Source organism: Bos indicus x Bos taurus, chromosome 2 (assembly GCF_003369695.1).
Source record: "Bos indicus x Bos taurus breed Angus x Brahman F1 hybrid chromosome 2, Bos_hybrid_MaternalHap_v2.0, whole genome shotgun sequence".
NCBI lineage: Eukaryota > Metazoa > Chordata > Mammalia > Artiodactyla > Bovidae > Bos > Bos indicus x Bos taurus.
The window spans coordinates 9,479,003-9,501,363 of NC_040077.1; the positions used below are offsets into that span (position 1 = coordinate 9,479,003).

The window sequence follows — 22,361 nt, forward strand, 5'->3', positions numbered from 1 at the left end:
AATTCCACCTAACCAATCAAGAAGCAAACATATATCCACTGAACCAACCACCCAGGAAGTTATTACTGTGAACCCAACACAAGTCCAGGATTGATAATTGCCTTCCTGCCAATTGCCAGGCTCTGTAAGTACAGAGCGGGAAAAAAAAAAAAAAAATCACTAACACTGAATCCTTTGTTTCTGTGTACATTCAAAGTGGACTAAAAATAACTCCTAAACTATGAGCTTTCATTTATTTTTGTCCTACTAGCTTTATAAACCTTCATCTTGTTTATTACTTTAATTTGAACACAACTATATCATCATGATTAGGAATTTTCAGTAAACTCCTGATGAATCTTATTTGGCCTTTACAATGCATGACGTCCTCTTGCTTCCTACTTATAGAAAGAAGAATGGCAAATCATTTCTGAATACTTTTAATGTGTAGTTTATAATAATTCTATTTCATTCTTCCATCTCGTCCTTTAATGAAAACACCTTAGAATTTGTTTTACTTGTGAATGTTGTTAACAGAAAATTTTAAACTAGTCAGATGCAACTGCCCTACCAAATTCACAGAACACAACCTTCTAGATCTAATCAATATGTTAATCAATCAGCTGCCTCCATTAGGATGTTAATGCCCTTCTCTGCTATGGTAGGAACCACAATACTAGAGAGAAACATAATTTACTACTCCTCTGAGATACGCTGTATTCAAAAATAAATAAGATTTCATCTGCTTTGCAGAATTCTTTTCTAACAAGAATGCTTCCAGACACATCATTTTCATGGACAGATCCTTCTCCCCAGCACAATCCAAGGCTAGCAAAAAGACAGGAGGTGAAGTGCAAAATATTCCTGTTTGTTCAACAAAGAAACACTATCTTTTCAATACATAGTTTTCCAAGGACCACAGCCAGTATTCATTGGCTTATTTGTATGCTGAAAATATTCTAGATCGTGTTAAGATTTTCTGGACAGATAACAAAAGAATAATATAAACTATGTTTGAATTCAGCCTTTCTTAAGAACCAAGTTGTGTTTTCAGCAAAACAAAAGTAATCACTATAACAGTGAAAGCAGGAAGCTCACAGATGAATTTTTGGCTTTCAAATATATTTTGCGTGCTTGCTTGAGGTAAGGTTCCAAAGACAATGTCATTTCTAGGTTGTCTGAAAAGAAAAACAGAAACTTTATTCCACAATATGCTTTAAAACTTCTTATTAATAGAACATTCTCTTTAGAATCAACTTATAGGAAATGCATTAAAGCAATGAAAAGAAATCCAGCCTCATTTACTAGAAAGTGGTAAAAATCGACACATTATCATTTCTGTCTACTTATTCAATCCTTACCACCAGAGACCAAGACAGAACACTCATAGTTCTGAAATACTTAACTTACTAAAAACCATCTCTAATAACAGCAGTAATAGATAGGTACCTGTTAAGTTCTGGGTGTTTCACAACAACTCTAATACTTGACAATGCTGCAACGTTAAGTCTCAGTATCTTTATCTCAGAGGAAGTTTAGTTTGCCCAAGAGCACGCCTAAGAAGGGGCAGAACAGATTTTGAATTCTAGCTGTCCAAGTTCCAAAGCCCATGGAATAGCCACCAAACTACAGAGCCTGAGAACAATTCCTCTTCTGACAAAGACACAGGAGCAAGTGAGCGCACAGAACCCAGAGAGCTGCCATAAACAACCACACCCAAGTCCTGCTTGCCTTCACCACCCAATCCCATCACCTTCTCACCTCACTCCCCTCAGGGCAGCCACGCCACATGGGCCTTCTTCTGTGGCTCAAATTCTCCAAGGCCTCTCCACTTCAACATCACAATCAAGAACCATAAGTCAGCTAGTCAGGCAGCTTTTTATAAGTGCCATGAAGTCTCATGACTGCCCTCATTTATTATGAGTTTTGTGACAAAGAACTTTTATTTGATAATTACTGAGGACTGATTAATTAAATGCACTTGTTTGCAATGTAGATTTTGAGATTTGTTTATGTAAGTCAGAGGCTCTAGAGCAGTATTTGGAGGAGAAAAAAAGATTTCAGTTTGGAATCCTTAGGACATCTAAATTGGTCCTGTGAAGTGAGGTGGGGGGAAAGTGAGTGAGAAAAAAGAGGGAGAGGGAGTGAGAGGCATGAGGCTTTCATCACGGACCAAAAAGTGATAAAACTGAGTGCTAATGAGAGACAAAAAAATAAAAGTAGAAGTAAAAGGGAACAAAGATATAGAAAAGGGAAAAAACTGTCTCTGACAAAGCAGTCCAGGTGTAAGAACTGCACACAACTGACCACTCTCAACCTTAGAGCATCATACAATTTTCATCATCTTCAAATTCATTTAATATCATCAGTATTTCCTCCAAACTCATAAATATAAGAATATTTTAATTAACATGAATTTACACACACCTACCATTTTTCTAGCACTGTAGCAGGCATGAAGAGCAAATGAATAACGTGCCTAACAAAAGACCCTTGGTTCCTTAGCTATGTGTCTTAATATACAGTGTCACAGCATGTTAGGAATCAACATGCCATGCTTCTATTGCGCACTTACTGAGTGTCAGGCATTCTGGAAGGTAAAAATGGATTAAAAAGTATATCTATGCGCTAAAGGAATTCAGAAGAGACACACACACCAGAAACAATTAGGGACTAATTCAAAATACCGTGTTATCAAATACTAAATCACCAAAGAGAGATCACCAAGTGATGCAGCAAGAGAAAAATAATTGAGAACTGAAAAACCTTCATGAAAAGACTAGAGTTAAGTTGGTTTCTGATGGAGTTAGGGATAAAACAGTTAGGGCAATGCCAATGGGGTGCTAACAGTAGCTCCCAGGTGGTGCTAACAGTAAAGAACCCACCTGCCAATGCAGGAGACATATGAGACGTAGGTTCGATTCCTGGGTCAGGAAGATCCCCTGGAGAAGAGAATGGCAACCCACTCCAGTATTCTTGCCTGGGAAATCCCATGGACAGAGGAGCTTGGTGGGCTACAGTCTATAGGGTCACGAAGAGTCAGGAATGACTGAGCACATACAATGGGGGAGGAGGGAAGAGTCAATGAATTTAAAATCTGCTTGGAGTTAGGACTTACCACTGGAAATAACATATTAATCTAGTTATAACGTTTTGGATTAAAATCGTTACAGAAATCAACCAGAATTTCCCGAGGCAAAAGGGAAATTTATCAATTGATGGATACAAGAAAAATTACAAGCAAACCACAGGGATGGCAATTATCCAGTTGATCTGGAGAATGACTGTAACCAGGAGCTCCACCTCTGTTATATCGGCTTCATCCTTTCCATCCACAGGCTGACTCACTTTCTCCACACGGTGGGGAACATGACTGATGACAACTCTCAGGTTTTACGTCTTACCATTTCGACCATCAAACGTGGATGGATGAGGGCAGCATAAGCAGAAGAAAGGGGGAGAGAGGTACCAAGCGGACATGGTTCTATATATGTCCACCATCAAAGATACACTTAAAAAGCTGACTAATGGGAATTGATCTTAGACTGGTAGGAAACGACCAAAAGACAAGATAAATTGAAAGCCTGGCAGAACCTCCCATTTTGGAGCATAATGAAGCTAAAATGCTACCTTTATGCAGTCCATGGGATAGCAAAGAGTTGGACATGACTTAGCAACTGAACAACAATACAAAACTCGGTCTTATCACAACCTAGTCGATTTTTTTTTCCAGGAGTTGGTGATGGACAGGGAAGCCTGGTGTGCTGTGGTTCATGGGGTCGCAAAGAGTCGGACACAACTGAGCGACTGAACTGAACTGAAAGTGGATTTGTAACATGTTAATTGTACAAATATTAACAAAGTGAAACCTATACTGCACAATCTGTAAGATTCATTTATTCATTCATCCTGTACTTGAAGCTCTATATCTTTTCTTTGATCATTTTTATACAGTTCAATTAAAAGTTTTTAGTACTTGTTTTACCATTTCAAAAAATTATCATTTCAAAAAAAATGTATTACCTGCCCACTAAATGTTTCCCCAGATCTTAAAAGAGGCATGCTAAAGCTTTTAGACATGAGAAGTCAGGATATATAAATCTAAGTTTCAACTGGTTCTGCTATACCATGTGTGTGTGTGTAGATAGATAATAAAAGAGATAAAGTAAAAATAACAAAATTTTAGTAACTGTTGCATTTTGGAGGATATATGGATACCTGTTACAATAATTCAATTTTTTGGTATACAGTACCTTATTCATTGTAAAAATGTGAAGAGTAGAAGCTTGACAGACGGCTTCACATTTTAAATGAAAACATAATGAATGCTTAAAAATGAAAATGGTGTTTCAGGAAGACGCATGGAGTAAGGGTATGGTTTGAGTGAGGGGCAGGAAAAACACAGGGAGACCTAGGAGATTACTGTCAGAGTCCAAGCAGATGGAGAGGGGGATGGGCTAGATGAGCGAGTGGCCGAGAGAATGAAACAGAAGGAATGAACCCGGAAGACACTCTGATGAATACTTAACTGAAACCAGTGAGTGCTAGGTGAGTGTGGGGGAGAGGACAGAATCGATGAATCCTGGTTTCCCAGGTCACATAGAGAAGGGAGAGAAACAGATCTAAAGCAGGGAGCAGATCTGTTGGGCTAAGACGATGTCTTTCATTAAATAGGTTAATATATTGCCTCTTCCCTGTGAATCATGTAAGTACAGTTCACATGCTGAATGGTGGTGTATGTGCTATCATCTCCTCCTCAGTCTCTGAAAGCCCAAAAGACAGCATAGCACACCATCATCCTCAGAGCAAGAGCAGCAGACACAGTGAGCTGGAGCCCGAGGCGGAACAGCGTGCGTCAGCCCATATGCTCCCCCTGGCAAGCCACCTGCCTCAGTGTCTCAGCTCCCCCAGCCGGGAAGATGTACAAAATTTAAGGGCTTTTTAAAAAACACAAAAACTGCAGGATAGGGTGCTTTAAAGTGGTAAGAACAAACCTGAACTTGATCCACAAAAATACATCCAAGCCTACAGCTTCACGTAAATGTGAGAGGGCTTCCTAGGAACCTGCCAGCTAATTCAGGAGACAGAGACGTGGGTTCAATCGCTGGGAGGGGAAGATCCCCTGGAGGAAGGCATGGCAACCCACTGCAGTAATCTTGTCTGGGGAATCCTATGGACAGAGGAGCCCCATGAGCAGGCTGCAGTCCATAGGGTTGCAAAGAGTTGGACCCAAGTGAAGTGACTTACACACAAGTGTGAGACCTTTTCTCATGCTTAGATAATGTCAGTTAAATGGCCTCTTGCTATGCAGACACCTCTAGAGTATCTTAATGGAGAAAAAGTTCATGAATACATAAAATTCCTCTCTATTAGTTTTCTTAAACTTTCCCATTTAGCAGAAAACCAGGCAATTGTTATGTGCAATTACATTTCTTTAAAGTACAATTCAGATGGTACAATCACAATCATTAACAAATTTTAAATCACTCACTGCCTTGCGGTGGGGTGTGGAAATGAAATTGCGGGTCACTGAAGAGGAAAGAAGAGAAGCCAGGCTGTTTCCGAGACAGACTGGGGTAATGGCCAACAGTTTGGCCCAGATGGGAGAGGGAGGTTACAAGAAATGTCAAGACACAGCTCTCAGTGTTGTGTTCATGTGGAGAGCTGAGATGCTAAAAAAACAGCACAAGTTGGTCAAGGTGGCGACAGCTCATAGCTAACTGCAGGGGAAAGTATTTCGGCTATATATCAGTGCAGAGGCAAGATGAAGTCTCTGCTAGGTTACAGCAGATCTAAACTGATAGAAATGGGGCTTATGTTTGAATCCTGAATTCCATTCCTTTATTTAGAAAGAAGTATGCACATCAGTCTGGTCTTTAGGAAATGTGAGCACAGTGGAAGAACTATGCTCTTTTTCTTCATAACAGTATGGAATGGTGAGCCATTAGGAATACGAAATAAAGAGGAATTAAAGGAAAGAAAAAGAATTCTAGAGAATATAAGATACTAAAGGGAAAAGAATTATCGTACTGTTAATCATAAAGAAATGAAAAAATAGACCTTAGTCAAAAATAAATTATTTCTGGGTTTCCCTAGTGGCTCAGTGGTAAAGAACCTGCCTGCCAATGCAGGAGGCATGAGTATTGATCCCCGACATGGGAGGATCCCATATACGTGGAACAAGGCCCATGCACCACAAGTACTGAGTCTGTGCTCTAGAGCCAAGGAACTGCAACTCCTGAGCCCACGTGCTGCAGATACTGAAGCCCGCATGCCCTAGAGCCCGTGCTCTGCAGCAAGAGAAGCCACAGCAATGAGAAGCCTTATCACCGCAACTAGAGAGTAGCCTGTGCTCGCCGCAACTAGAGAAAAGCCCATGTAGCAACAAAGAACCAGGATAGCTAAAAATAAATAAAATGACTTAAAAAAAATATTTCTTTCTGCTTTTATCACTTTGGTTTCACTTTAAGTGTTCTTTCTTCCAGGAAACAGGCTAAATCATTTCCCCCAAACCTGGGTTCCCACAGTCTTCTATATATTCCTCTAATACAGCATTTATCACACTCTTAGCATTTGCGGTCTTTCTATGTCCCCACCAAGTGTTCTCTGCAATGAGAGTTTTGTTTAAAAAAGGAAAAAAAAAATGAATGAAATCAGTTCCTATAGGAATCTCGTATGTTATCTGCAGCACCATATATAAACTAACATATAAGGTCCGTCTAGTCAAGGCCATGGTTTTTCCTGTGGTCATGTATGGATGTGAGAGTTGGACTGTGAAGAAAGCTGAGCACCGAAGAATTGATGCTTTTGAACTGTGGTGTTGGAGAAGACTCTTGAGAGTCCCTTGGACTGCAAGGAGATCCAACCAGTCCATCCTGAAGGAGATCAGCCCTGGGATTTCTTTGGAAGGAATGAAATCCTTTAGTTTCAGCTAAAGCTGAAACTCCAGTACTTTGGCCACCTCATGCGAAGAGTTGACTCATTGGAAAAGACTCTAATGCTGTGAGGGATTGGGGGCAGGAGGAGAAGGGGACGACAGAGGATGAGATGGCTGGATGGCATCACTGACTTGATGGACGTGAGTCTCAGTGAACTCCGGGAGTTGGTGTTGGACACGGAGGCCTGGCGTGCTTCAATTCATGGGGTTGCAAAGAGTCGGACACAACTGAGCGACTGATCTGATCTGATGTTGAGTTAAATCCAAATAAATATCAGTTCCTCTTTCAATCAATTTTTTTCAAAGCCAACATTGCTCTTGATCCAAAACCTGCATACTTTGGCCACTTCATTCTGCAAGACTACAGCCTTTTCCCTATATAATGTTCTTTTCATATATATACTCGCTAGAGAAACCCACTCAAGCTAGGGAAGAAAGAAGATACTCAATGGCACATATTTATCCACATGGAGTTATTATTTTTTTCACTCAATGACTATTTATACAAGATATGGCCCCAACCAAAACAATTATTGCAGCTGGCCTCCCCTGGCTTCCAATATAGAGGTGAAGACAAATATGGAATTATGGAACAAGATGCCTAGCTAGGAATTAAGGTGCCTAGTTACAGCTCAACTACAGACCCTGAGCAATTATAAAATGCTTATGAGAGCACAGAATAGCAGAGGAACCTAGTTCAGACTGGAAAGCCAAAGAAAATCCAACGAAGTAGCACTTAAGCTAATACTGGAAGTTTGGATGAATTAGGGGAGGGAAGGGCGGGGGCAGAAGGTGTGTGCATGTTGGAGCAGGGAAGTACTGCAAGCAGAGAAACAACCTGCAAAGGTGCTGAGGAGCAAAACCTGTCACACTCAAGGCACAGAGAGCAGGAGTGTAGTGATGAAGCAGGAGAGAAGCTGGCACTGAGACTGGGCAGGAGAGCACACAGACTTTTACACACAGGTCATTGGTTCTCAATGTCTTGGGAAGCCTGATCAGGTTTGTACTTAAAAATAAAATAACCGCTACTGTGGGTGTGGGTGGATGGTCTCCATCGTTGCTCTAGGGCATGGATTTCACAGCACCAAGAATGGACACAGGGAGGCCAGTCAATATGAGAACCCAACTAGAGCATTAAGAGTAACCTGGGCTGACGGAGGGGCAGTGAAGATGAAGAGAAGTTAACAGATGAGAAATACTTAGGAAACAGACTTGATGGGTTTGGTGACAGGCCAGGAGAAGAAGGAAATCGCAAGGACAGCATCCTCAATTCTCCTTATTGGTCACAGGGGCACTTTAGTAACAGTGGAGTTTTTAGTTAACAACAAGGATGACTGAAGGTAGGTGAAAGGTAAAAACTGCTAGTTAACGTAAGTTCTGGAAGGTAGTGTATAGCATAGGGACTGCAGTTAAAAAAAAAAGCCAGGAGAGGATTTTTTTATCCTGGAAGGTGTGGTAAGAAATGAAGAATCCAGACTTAGGCATGGTTTAACAGAAAATCTTGAAATCTATCCAGATAAAGATGTCAAAATAATTGGTGGATATATTCAGAAGTACACTCTGGGGAGTCTTAGCCTATAGATAGTATTTAAAGCAACTGGAGTAGATGAGATCACCTTGTGAGAAGGGAGAGTGAGAAGAGAGAATGTGGAATGAAAAAAATCTTTTTCTACTTTAACGTTTTAGAACATAAAGACATTTTAATTATCTACATGTTACAGTATCGAATATTTTATGGTTGTAATGATACTTAAGTATAACTCTAAAATATCATGTAATTACTGCATAGCAAATTATTCAAAAGTTACAAACTTCAGACTTCACTACAAAGAATACTGATACAAAGAAAGGGGAGTAAATGTGAGTCACTGTATTTTCCTCTTTCTTTGTCAGATCTCTAAGCTGCTGGATCCATAAAGGGTCCCACACGTAGACCCTGCATAGAGCTCTAGTCTGTGAGCCAGTCCTTACAGACAGGATACACAATGGCCACAGAAAAACCCAGATTTGTCAGGGAGCTTACATTGTTTTTACCTCCCTGCCTGTGCACTTACACTGTTTTCTGAAGCTTTAGTTTTCCAAGTCTCAACACATGCTATTATTTATCTTTGGAACATCAAAATGTGTTGAAACATAAATTTTTCCATTTGGACTTTCAAATGAAAGAAAAAATGTGCAATATTAAGCCACTTCTCAAAACAAGGAATCACTCTGTTATTCACTCTTCGTAGCATCTAGCTTTTCCAACGCAGTCAGTTATTAGTGAAAGTAGGAGAGGTGTAAATCAAAAACCGTAAGGAAAACGAGTCTCAGTAAGTTTAGAGATGATATTCTAAAATTCTGAAAGCCTAGAACAGCACTGGTGATAAAGAGAGCAAGTTCAAACCACAAACTTGAGTCACAGTAGGCTGAAGTTACTATTTTGACCCAGAAACTGTTTTAAAACCAAAGATTAATACTTATTTCAGCAGGTGGGAAAGAGCTTACATTTTTATAAATGCCTTCTCTGTAAACTAATAAGAACCAGGGCAGGCCCTCATCTGCTAAAACTGATTGAAGTTTATCATCAGGCCTGAGGGATTGGATGAATCACAAAGTCATCAGAGCCCTTGTTAAGATATTAACTTAATCTTTGTGACTCTATCCTTCAGTGCAAGAGCCAAGAGCCAAAATCCAGAGAGTTTCTGGGTTGACTGCCAAAAAATTCTGAACAGAGGGCTTTTTTCAGGTATAAGATATCCCACCAGGTTATTATATAATGAAACCTGGATGCAAAACAATTCAAAGTCACGTAGTTTATCAAAAGATAAACCTGGGACTTCCCTAGCAGTACAGTGGATACCGCCACTGTATCGGTACATCTGCCTGCTGGTGTAGGGGACATGGGTTCGATCCCTGGTCCGGGAAGACTGCACACGCTGCAGAGCAACTGAGCCCATGCACCACAACTACCGAAGCCCCGCTGCCTACAACCTGGGCTGCGCTTCAAAGGAAGCCGCTGTTTGATAAGCCTGTGTGTCACAACTGCGAGGAGCTCCCACTCGCTGCAATGAGACAAAGCCTGAGCACAGCAGTGAAGACTCAGTGTAACCAAAAATACATTAATTAAAATTTTGAAAAAAGATAACTGCTGCATTTTGGTAGCCATTCTATAAACAGAAAGGAAAAGCCAAAGGTTGAAAGAATCAGCCAAGGTACATGCATCTCAAGCAGTCAGTTCCTTTAAGGGTTAAGGCCTTCTGGCAGGATTGGTTATGTCACTGAAACGCTAGTTTTACCCATCACAGACACACAATAACAGGAACTTTACATATTAAAAAAGAACAGAAAAATGTTATCTGAGTCTGAATGTTACCCTTGTTCTCCTTGAGTCCACTTACAAAGGCCTAATTAACCATGGCAGGTTTTCTTAACCTTTTGGGGGTCAAGGATTGCTTTGAAAATCTTACAGCTGATCTCAACACTAGGTAACTGCTGACTGTGTAATTAATTGCAGGGAGCTCACTACACCCTGCACTGGTTCCCTAGAACCTCTGCCATATAAGTATAAGGGACAGTGAGTCCCTTACACATACCAGGGGAGAAGAAGATTCACCAAGCTTTACTGATTCGCACGACTTCTTTCCTATCTGAAATACCATGGCATAGAAGCAATTTAAAAATACATTTTTTTGACTCTTCTGATTCACAAAATTGAATTCGTTGGTAAGGAAAGAGCTCACTTATCTTAGTCATATTTGCTGTGAAGAAAATCAAATTATCCTTAAGTAACAGTGTTATCAGGCTTTGTATCTGCCAGGTGGTACCACAATTTCTTTTAAGATGTGGATGTGGGACCTGGAGATTATCATATGAAGTGAAGTAAATCAGAGAAAGAGAAATATCATGGGATCACTTATATGTGGAATCTGAAAAGAATGATACAAATGAACCTATTTATAAAACAGAAACGGACATTAAAAAAAAAACCTTATAGTTAAAAAAGGGAAAGACAGTGAGAAGGGATAAAATAGGAATTTGGGAGTAACATATACACACTATTATATATAAAACAGATAAACAAGAAGGACCTACTGCATAGCACAGGAACTATATTCAATATCTTGTTAATGATGTATAATGGAAAAAAACCTGAAAAAGAACATATAATATACGTGTGTATATATACGGCCTTCCCTGGTGGCTCAGATGGTATAGAATCCACCTGCAATGAAGAAGCCGCAGGACATGCGGTTTGATCCCTGGGTCAGGAAGATCCCCTGGAGGAGGAAATGGTAACCTACTCTAGTATTCTTGCCTGGAGAATCCCATGGACAGAGGAAACTGGCAGGCTACAGTCCACAGGGTTGCAAAGAGTCAGACACGACTGAAGTGACTTAGCACACACACACATAAATATATATATATGGATATGGATATTTGTATGTATGTGAAAGAGGTAGGTGCTCAGTCGTGTCCGACTATTTGCAACCCCATGGACTGTAGTCGGCCAGACTCCTCTCCGTCCATGGAATTCTCCAGGCAAGAATACTGGCGTGAGTAGCCACGCCCTTTTCCAGGGGATCTTCCTGACCTAGGAATCGAACCTGGGTCCCCCACATTGCAGATTCTTTACTGTCTGAGCCACGTGTATGTGTACAGATATATGTATGTATATATATATATATATATATATATATAAATAACTGAATCACTTTGCTGTACACCAAAAACTAACACAATATTATAAAGCAGCTATACATCAATAAAAATTTAAAAATAAGAATAAATAAAAACAAACTACTTCAGATACAGAGAACAAACTAATGGTTATGGGGGCAGAGGGAAGACAGGGGTAGGGATTTAAGAGGCAAAAACTACTGCATATTAGATAAATAAGCTAGAAGGATGTATTGTATAGCACAGAGAATATAATAACTATAAATGGAGTATATAACCTTTAAGAATTATGAATCATTATAGTTGTACACCTGAAACATATAACATTGTAAATCAATGATATTTCAATTAAAAAATAACTGTCTTAAAAAAAAAAAAAAAGATTTACAAATTACCAGATTTTTTTCTTAAAGTGTTCCAGCTTATGTCATATACTTTTCAAACAGAGCCAAAGCAAAGCACTTAGGAGGCCATTTCTACCTCATCCCAGTTCCAAGAGCCAACTATTCCAAGACTTAAGTTTTAACTATATACAGCCATATTTTGACAGCTTTAACCTAGGGTTAGTCACTCAGTCATGTCTGACTCTCTGCGACCCCATGGATTGTAGCCGGCCAGGCTCCTCTGTCCATGGAATTCTCTAGGAAAGAATACTGGAGTGGGTAGTCATTCCCTTCTCCAGGGGCTCTTCCTGATCCATGGATAAATGTAGGTCTCCCACACTGCAGGCAGATTAATTTCTATCATTTCTAAAAATACTGCTGGTGGGGGGCAGGATGGGGAGACAGGCAAGGGTGGAATGGGTCACAAAATCCAGGACCTTTGTAGCTTCAACTCCTGGTTATAGTCAACCCATTAGAAAAAACAAAGCATCCATCTCCCATTCTGTTTCTATTGTATCATATTTCTGTTACAAAAAAGAATCGGAATAGGTAGGTATGAATAAAACCAGGGACACTGGTATTAAGACAATGGATATGAAATTCTACAACATCCCTGGAGCACTTACCACCGAGGTAACCCAAAGGCCTCACAGTACAAGCCTTGAGTTGAGGCTGGATATTTCAACCAGCTTCCAACTAGTCAAGTGGTCAATGAAAGCCCAATTAATATTTAGGTCCACAGATAAGAAGTGTCATTGGCTTAGCTATATGAGTGTTCTAAATTTCAGCACAGCTAATGAGTGAGTTAAGAGTATATAGTTTATAAATGCTATTTCTCTACTGAACAGAAACCAAAGTAAACTAGGTACAATAACTGATGATAACCAGTAAATGTTTAATTTTAAATTAGCCCCTCAAACGTTATGATATAGAAACCTAGTTGAGAAAAAAAAAAAGCACAGTAAATAGCAACTGAAACCTCGGTCACATATAAATAAAATTAATTTAAAATCTTAGTTTCCATGCAAGACAGAGAAGCTTAACATGGAGAGATTTACGGGTATTATCAACTCAAGGCTTCAGAGAAGCCCAAGACACTGCTGAGACACTCTGCAATCGTGGTTCACTAGGTCACTGAGGCAGATCTGAAACAAGCATTGCTATTTTCCTTGACACCCGCTGAGCTTCCTTGGTGGCTCAGCTGGTAAAGAATCAGCTGCAGTGAGGGAGACCTGGGTTCAATCCCTGGCTTGGGAAGATTCCCTGGAGAAGGGAACGGCTACCCACTCCAGTATTCTTGACTAGAGAATTCCATGGACAGAGGAGCCTGGCAGGCTACCATCTATGTGATCACAAAGAATCGGGACACGACTGACCCACTTTCGCTTCACTTCACTGACACCCTCTACCCTACATGAAACGGCACCCAAAAATCACTTCTCATTTCAGGTCCAAATGAACTGGCCTTTACACTCACAGACATCATCAACAAGTAGTCAAGAATGCTGCCTAGTCCTTATAACCCAGTCACAAAAAAGTAAGAGGCAGAGAATCTGGTATGTCTTGGACATATTGTGCTTACACAAAAGGGCAATTACAGAGACATCTCCAAACAGAATCTTCAAAGCAAACAGAAGCTATTTTCTTAAGATTATTATATATTTCACTACAATGCACACAGCTTTCATAGTTTTAGAATTTTCCAGGTAACTACTCCAAAGCATACTTTTTTTTACCAACAGCAGATGGAAAATCTTGTATCGATTTCCTAGGGAAGGCAACTTGGCTATGAAAAAGAAATTAGGACACATTACACTAAACCAGGTCAATGAATGACAATACTGCCACTAACCTAGTCAAACAGACTGTTGAAAGAGACTCAAGTTCAATGTTTATATACTTAGGTGGAAGAGTTTTGTTTCCGAAAAATATTTCATGGTTTCTGTTCAGGCACATTAAGAACAATGAAAAACCACCACTGAAACAAACTGAAATTCAACACAATGGCATGAGTTTTTCAACCTGTAATCAACACCAAGAAATGGCTCCCTTTAGTGATTAAAATCCTGGAAAGAAATCATAATTACTCCATCTGGGATGATGGCCTTCAAAGCATGAGTACTTTAAATAAAACAGTCAATGTCTAGTCCTACTTCTACTGATTTTCAAATTCCTTGAACAGAAAAAAAAATCTAAACAAATGCCTTCATGGATGGGAGATTTCAAACAGGTCTGCTTAAATCAAGAAGTTTAATCAAGTTTTTTGAACATAATAAAAATTATAGAGTAATATATTGAGTAATATTCTACACTGAATTTCACTATTTTTAAATTTCATTAAGTTAAATAGGTCCCAGCTATACAGAATATAAAAAAGGTTTTAACTTTAAAAGTACAAGAATGTAGCAGCTTCATTTACAATGGCTAAAACTGAAATAACCCAAATATCCTTCAATAGAAATGATAAATCAAACTGCAATAATTCATACAATGGAATACTACTCAGCAGTATAAAGGAATAAACTACTCAACAAGCAACAACAAAACCGTTGGAAATTAGACTTAGCTAAAGAAGCTAGACAAAGAAGTACATGATATATGCTTCTATTTTATGAAGTCTAGAAAACACAAAATTAATGACAAAAATAATCAAATCAGTGGTCAATGGGTCAGGGTCAAAGACTGCCTGAGAAGGGGACATGAGGGAACTTTCTAAGGTGATATAAATGTCTTCTGTCTTAATAGGGGTAATGCTTACAGGGGTGTATCTGTTTGTCAAGAGACTACAGTTTATGTTACTACCAGAATCTGAAGTATGGATGTCCATTAAATAGCTCCTATAGTTCTTTTTTTTTTCATTTTATGACTTTTGATATTTTTAAACTAATATTTACAAAGTGTATATAATCATAAGCTAACTTGAAAATGACTTTTGAATTTTTTGCAAGACAAAAATAGAGTAATAAAAGTTTTAATGTCAGTTTAAATATATATATATACATAAAATGTGGCAACTCTAAATCAAGCACCACTTTCCCCACCTAATAAACTAGCTTATTGTTTAAAAAGTGTACAGTTTAGGTATGTCCATTTTAATATAAGTACATTTTACCTCTCCACTTCCCCCAAATCCCACATAGTAGAAATGAATGGAACTGTGAAGGAAAACAGGGACAGCAGAATTTGATCACTGTTAAAGCTGGGTGATGGGTATGGCTTTATGAATACTATCCTTTACTTTCTATATATTTGACATTTTCCAAGCTAAAAGGTTTAAAACTACTTATCAGTGAAATGGTATGCACTTAACAGAAGCAGAAGATACTAAGAAGAGATGGCAAGAATACACAGACGAACTATACAAAAAAGATCTTAATGACACAGATAACCATGATGGTGTGATCACTGACCTATAGCCAGATATCCTGGACTGCGAAGTGAAGCGGGCCTTAGGAAGCATCACTATGAACAAAGCTAATGAGGGTGATGGAATTCCAGCTGAGCTATTTCAAGTCCTAAAAGATGATGCTGTTAAAGTGCTATACTCAAAAGGCCAGCAAATTTAGAAATCTCAGCAGTGGCCATAGGACTGGAAAAGGTCAGTTTTCATTCCAATCCCAAAGAAAGGTAATGCCAAAGAATGTTCAAACTACTGCACAACTGCACTCATCTCACACACTAGCAAAGTAATGCTCAAAATTCTCCAAGCCAGGCTTCAACAGTGCGTGAATTGAGAACTTTAGATGTTCAAGCTGGATTTAGAAAAGGCAGAGGAACCAAAGAGCAAATTGCCAACATCCGGTGGATGATAGAAAAAGCAAGAGTTCCAGAAAAACATCTACTTCTGCTTCACTGATTATGCTAAAGCCTTTTTGACTGTGTAGATTAATACCAGACCACCTGACCTGCCTCTTGAGAAATCTGTATGCAGGTCAAGAAGCAATAGTTAGAACTGGATGTGGAACTAGACCGGTTCCAAATCAGGAAAGGAGTACATCAAGACTATATATTGTCACCTGCTTATTTAACTTACATACAGAGTACATCATGAGAAACGCTGGGCTGGATGAAGCACAAGCTGTAACCAAGATTGCCAGGAGAAATATTAATAACCTCAGATATGCAGATGACACCACCCTTATGGCAGATGAAAGTGAAAGAGAAAAGTGAAAAACTTGGCTTAAAACTCAACATTGAAAAAACGAATATCATGGCATCCAATCTCATCACTTCATGGCAAATAGATGGAGAAACAATGGAAACAGTGTCAGACTTTATTTTCTTGGGCTCCAAAACCACTGCAGACGGTAACTGCAACCATGAAATTAAAATTGCTCCTTGGAAGAAAAGCTATGACAAACCTAGACAGCATATTAAAAAGCAGAGACAACATATGGTTGTCTATATGTTGTCTCTAAAGGTTATTGGTCCTTTGCCAACAAAGGACCATATAGTCAAAGCATGGTTTTTCTAGTAATCATGTACAGATATGAGAGTAGGACCATAAAGAAAGCTGAGCACCAACAAATTGATACTTTTGAACCATGACATTGGAGAAGACTCTTGAGAGTCCCTTGGACTGCAAGGAAATCAAACCAGTCAATCCTAAAGGAAATCAGTCCTGAATATTCATTGGAAGGACTGATGCGCAGCTCCAATACTTTGGCCACCTGATGCAAAGAGTCGACTCATTAGAAAAGACTCTGATGCTGGGAAAGACTGAAGGCGAGAGGAGAAGGAGACGACAGAGAATGAGATGGTTGGATGGCATCACTGACTCAATGGACGTAAGTTTGAGAAAGCAAGGGGAGATGGTGATGGACAGGGAAGCCTAGTGTGCTGCAGTCCATGGGGTCACAAAGAGTCGGACATGACTGAGCAACTGAACTGAATCAGTGAAACACACAATCACTGATATAAACAGTATATCAGTATAAACACACATTTATACTGTGAAAACATACCCCTCAACAAGCTTTCATTGTATGCAGAAGACTTTTATAGAAATCCGTGGAGGTTCCCTGTGTCTGTACTTCACGTGGAGAATCTGCAATGAAGCTCGTCATTTTCTCCAGCTCTGCTCACCCCAACCCCCAGTATGTCTCCCATCTAATAGGCCATCAGACTGGATATGATATTATTGTTTCAGTTATTACCAACCCTCAAATTAATTCTTCCCTCATCCCTCAAATATTTATTTCTAACAGTTACTGGTGCAGATGGAGAAATCAGAGCTGCTGTAGACACTAGAGAAAATAGATCTCAACTTTCGTCTTTTTTCTCGCTACTCTGAGGATGATGTTTTGGAAATTAATGAGGTAACAAAGATTTGTTTTTATACCTTGATTTTATAAATCGCATATTCAACTTCTTTTAACATCACTTTCTTATTTCTCAGCTATATAAAGAGACAAAAATTTTGAAAATAATAAAATCTGAAATAAAAGTCGTCAGTTTTTCTATATGGACTTATGAAGCTCAATCATATACGAGTCACTAAACACATCTTATTAGTTTTCTACATTTTGCCTGAGAAGGGCAAATGTCTGAAAAATCAGAAGCACCATACAGAGGCAAAGAAAGAACTGCCAGGCTCAGTCAGAGCTATTTAAAGGTATATAATACCCTCCTAGGTCATAAGAGAATTATAAGTGCGCCTGGGTAAAGAATCTTCTTGACAGAACCTAAAAAGTGGACTTAAGTATTGTTCTAGAAGTTGTCTGCAATCAAGATAAACAGTGAAATTAGCTAAAATTAAAAGTCCAAGATAAATGCACTTTATAACCTCCTCCTATAAATATTTCTACCTACTATTTATTTTTATATGCCCCTGCTAAATTTCAACGAAGAATTTCACAAGATGTTAAATAACATAAACTCAAAGTAAAAGAGATGCCCAATGCCAGCATTTTAGTTTATTCATTCAAAAAACTTAATGTGTGCCTATGAGTCACATATGCTCTTCTAGGTGCTAGAAAGATATGTAATAATTCTATGTAATAATGAACAAAGCAAAGTTCATGCCCTCAGAGAGCTTACATTCTAGTAAGAGGAGACAGGTTTACAAGAAGGGCTGAGGATATTAAATGCCATGGAGGAGAATTGGTAGGAAAAGAGCATGCAGATTGCTATTTAATATAGCGGTCAGAAAAGCTTCTCTGTTCTAGTGATATCTGAGCAAATCTGATGAATGTGAAGGTCCAGAATTCCAGGCAGAGAAAATGAAAAGCACAAAGGTCCGACACCAGAGCCCACTTGCCAACTGAAGAAGCAGAGGGAGAGTGTGGCCCCAGCACTCAGAGTGAGAGCCAAGGGACACAGGAAGGAGGTGGGCATAGAGGATCCAGGCCTTTGAAGTCCATTTTCAGGGTCTGGGCATCTAGTGTGAGAGCCACGGGAAGCCACTGTGGGACTGTGAGCTGAAATGGTCCTTTTTAATATTTTTTAAAAGATTACTAACTGTGTGAGGAGAACAGAGAGTAGAGGAACAAAGGTTGAAGCAGGAAGACCAGTTCAATGTAGACCACAATGTGCTGAGAGGAATATTTTAACTTCTTTGTGTACGGGTTGTGTTTCAATGGGCAGCCGAATGTGTGTGTTAGTCGCTCAGTCGTGTCCGACTCCCTGCGACCCCACGGACTGTAGCCTGCCAGGCTTCTCTGTCCCTGAGATTCTCCAGGCAAGAATACTAGAGTGGATTGCCGTTCCCTTCTCCAGAGATGCAACCCAATATCTCTAACTAAAACAGCAATCATCTGAATTGCTCTCCTGGTTGGCACTGCCTTGGAGAGGTAGAGTTTTTGAGGGAAATGCAAGAGTCATATTACGTTTCAGGCTCGAGTCTGCTCTGTTCACTAGTGGTTCCTTTATCTCCATTAATCTAATAGGTAAATATGCTCCAAAACTGTACTTCCCCCCAAATAATCCTTTTCAAAAATATTCTATCCCAAATATCAGAAAGCAAATATTTTCACATGCATGCAGGATACAGAAGTTTCTCATATTATTTCACAACGGCAGTAGTCAAAACCCATGTTACGAATATTTCTGAAAGATAAATCCAAATAAAAATATACTGCAAACCATAATTCATCTCTACTCTCAGACTTCTGTTCCGTAATTTATGAAATCATGAAGACAGGCTCTCAATCACTCTATCTCTGATTTCCTTAAATTCAGCAAACATTGTGTCTAACAGCTGCCTCATCGAAGCTCTGTGGTTAGCAATGTCAGTTATAAAAAGCCAGGAAGGAAAACCACCACCCTCCACACACCTTTCAGGACTTTCAGCCATGCTCAAGTCTTATTAATTGGTTTAAAAGGGTGCCAGAGACACATCCTTTCCTCCACACTTTGGTGATTTCATCCTTTGCTCAGAGCACTCTGATAAATTAAATCATCCTGGCTCTGTCAGGAATCACAGCTGGTGTTGTCAGAATACTGCTCTTTGAGGATGAACAAGCAGTAAAAAATAAGATACTGAATCCTACTCTTCAAAAATCTCATTTTCGGCATCTGGTATGATGTTACTAGGCAGGATGTTAAAGCAAAATTAAATGCTACAATTCACTTTGGTTTTGCAGAAACCTAAGTCCATTCGCCAAAAAAAAAAAAAAAAACTGATGGCTTTTTTTCTTTCCAAATAGCAGGCAGCTTCTACAGTAGGGAAGGCAACTGGGGTGGGGGGTGGAGAGAGGCTATTAAAATGGACAATCCGCTTTTTGCTTACCGGTGGAGCCTTAATGGAGGGGAACCAGGCAGGAATGGAGGGACTGTTACAGTACTGAAAGGGACTTCCTCACCCTCACTGAATAGTGCGGAGAATCTGCCTCATTACTCCTACTAACAAGTAAGGAGATTCCCCTCTCTGGGGGCAGGCTTTGCTATACCAACATCCACTACAGACTTGATCTCAACCACCCCCTCTCTCCTTTTCCCTTTCTTTCAATCACAAACTCCTATTTCATTTTTGGTTTGTTTCATTTTTATTAAACAGAAGGCGTTCTTGCAAACTGCCTTAAAACCATTCCCAGCATAAGAAGAGATAGAAATAAATAATAAATAAATCGAGATTTTTCTCTAGAGCCAAATTTAAATATACAGGCTGAGCCAGATGATGAAAAGGGGTGTGTGGGTGTCTATCGCAAAATTTTTCAGTCTCCAGGAGAGAAAACGTTACAGAACAGAAGGCTAAAGGGATGTGAGAACCGTGTGTGTGTGTGTGTGTGTGTGTGTGTGTAAATCATCCCCAGGCTAAAAGGATTTGAGAACCGTGTGTGTGTGTGTGTGTGTGTGTGTGTGTGTGTGTGTACACAATCATCCCCAGGGCAGAGGGAAAATTCAGGAAGGGAGGAGAAGAAAAGGATCAATCGAGGCAGTCTCTCAATCCCATCCCTCCCGACCCCTCCCCACCCCACTGCAGTACTCTTCGCTTACCAGAAAGCTCATCACCCAAAGGGCAGATTCCAGAAACCAAAGCTAAGCCCCAGTCCTGGGCAGGAAGGCTGGGGAGGTGGGGGGTGGGTAGAGTCAGGCGATGGAAAACCATCTGGCTAGGGATTGCGCGAGGCCGCCAGTGAAATCAGAAGAGTCGCCGGCGGAGATGGAAAGGCAGGGCCGGGCTCCCGGGACCTACCTGGAGCAGCGGCTGTAGAGGATGCCCCGGGCACCTCCGGCCTCTCTTCCTCAGCTTCCTCCCGCTGCCTTTGCTGCTGCTGCTGCTGCTGGATGAGGCTGAGGTCTGAGCGGCTGAGCTCGGCTCTGGCGGCCGCGGGGACCAGCCTCGCCTTCAGCAGCACCGCGGCCAGGCCAAGGAGCAGGGTGCAAGGGACGCGCCGGCTGAGCCTCGCCATGGCCGAGAGCCAGAGGGCCGCGGCGGCATATTGCGGAGCTGCGGGCGGCGACGGGCGCCAGGGCTGCGGGCTCCGGCTGCGCCCGCCCGCTCGCGCCCCCTCGCGCAGTCTGACTCGCACACGCTCAGCAGAAGGAGGCCGCAGAGGCGGAGGGGACGCCGCGGGAGGAGGAGGGGGAAGTTAGCATCCTTGGCGCACGTGATGCTGGAGGCGGGACGAACCCGGCGCCAGGGACCGCGTCTCCGCGGTCAACCCGGGGCTGGGCTGCTCCGAGGGAGCGCACGCGGCGGGGTGCTGGGGCGCCGTGCCACTGGTGGCCTCCGAGGGTAAAGGAAAAAGGAAAGCCTTTCAGGGGACTGGCAGACCAGGTCCTCCAACCCCTACTGAGACACAGAAATTTTGCAGAAAGTGGAATAAAATTCCCTCCTCCTGACCGCAAAGAAGAGCAGGTGATATTAACATATTGATTACACTCCTACAACACGCGAGGCCGCAACAACGAATCCAAAAGCCAGCATCTCTTAACCATATGGGCTTTGGGGGCACCGCGGCCATCATTGGCTAGCTCGAAATTAAACTACAGTTCTACAGATTTTGATTAAACTCCCTTTTTCTTCCCAAGTTGAATTTTCTTTCTGTATCATAAAATGTCCTTAATTACATTTTGTCTAATTATAGTCTACAGTTTTCATTTGCTCAATATTTTTCTAAATGCCTACGAGGTGCTTACCGCGTGCGTTCCAGTATTTTGATGAGGATTTGAATAAGCAAGTTAGAATCCCTGCATTCTAGGAGCTCACTCCCTGTTAGAGCAGAGGAACATAAAAGCAGATTATAACCCAAGGTGATGAAGAAACACTACAACACGCAGAAATTACATCAAATTGGAAGAAATTAACAATGTGGTATATGGAAGGGGGCTATGAAACACTATGAGAGGTGAGATTTAAAGAAGATTACGAGTTCCACGCATAGGTGGGGGCAACCAGGTCATCTAAAAAGTGGAGTCGTGTGTGTGTGCGCGCGCATACACCTAGAGTTAACAGTGCAGTGTGCTCGGAAAATTGTGAGCAATAATTGTCATAGAGTGACAGTGTTTTAGATTGAAAAGGACAGTGGAGATCAGGTCATTAAAAAAAAAAAAAAACAGCAAACACTTCTATAGTACATAGTGTGGAGGCACTGTTCAAGCACCTTATACACATTAACTCCTGTTACATTAACCTTAAAGAAGGCTGAGCACGATGAATTGATGCTTTTGAACTGTGGTACTGATGAAGACTCTTGAGAGTCCTTTGGACAGCAAGGAAATCAAAACAGTCAATCCTAAAGGAAATCAACCATGGAGTCACTGGAAGGACTGATGCTGAAGTTGAAGCTCCAATACCTTGGCCACCTGATGAAAGAGTCGACTCATTGGAAAGACTGTGATGCTGGGAAAAATCGAGGGCAAGTGGAGAAGGGGGCAACAGAGGATGAGATGGCTGAATGGCCATCACTAACTCAATGGACGTGAGTTTGAGCAAACTCATAGTGAAGCCTGGCGTGTGC

At 40.7% G+C, this 22,361-nt stretch overlaps 1 protein-coding gene across 1 annotated transcript in view; it reads right to left on the reverse strand.

Moving 5' to 3' along the window:
• FAM171B (family with sequence similarity 171 member B) overlaps window positions 1-20,960 on the reverse strand; it is an 80,189-nt gene extending 59,229 nt beyond the window's left edge. Inside the window, exon 1 of the mRNA XM_027555846.1 lies at window positions 20,594-20,960. Coding sequence (XP_027411647.1) covers window positions 20,594-20,810 — 217 coding nt within the window. The 5' untranslated portion in view covers window positions 20,811-20,960. The remainder of the gene's footprint in view (window positions 1-20,593) is intronic.
• Between the last annotated feature and the right edge of the window lie 1,401 nt (window positions 20,961-22,361).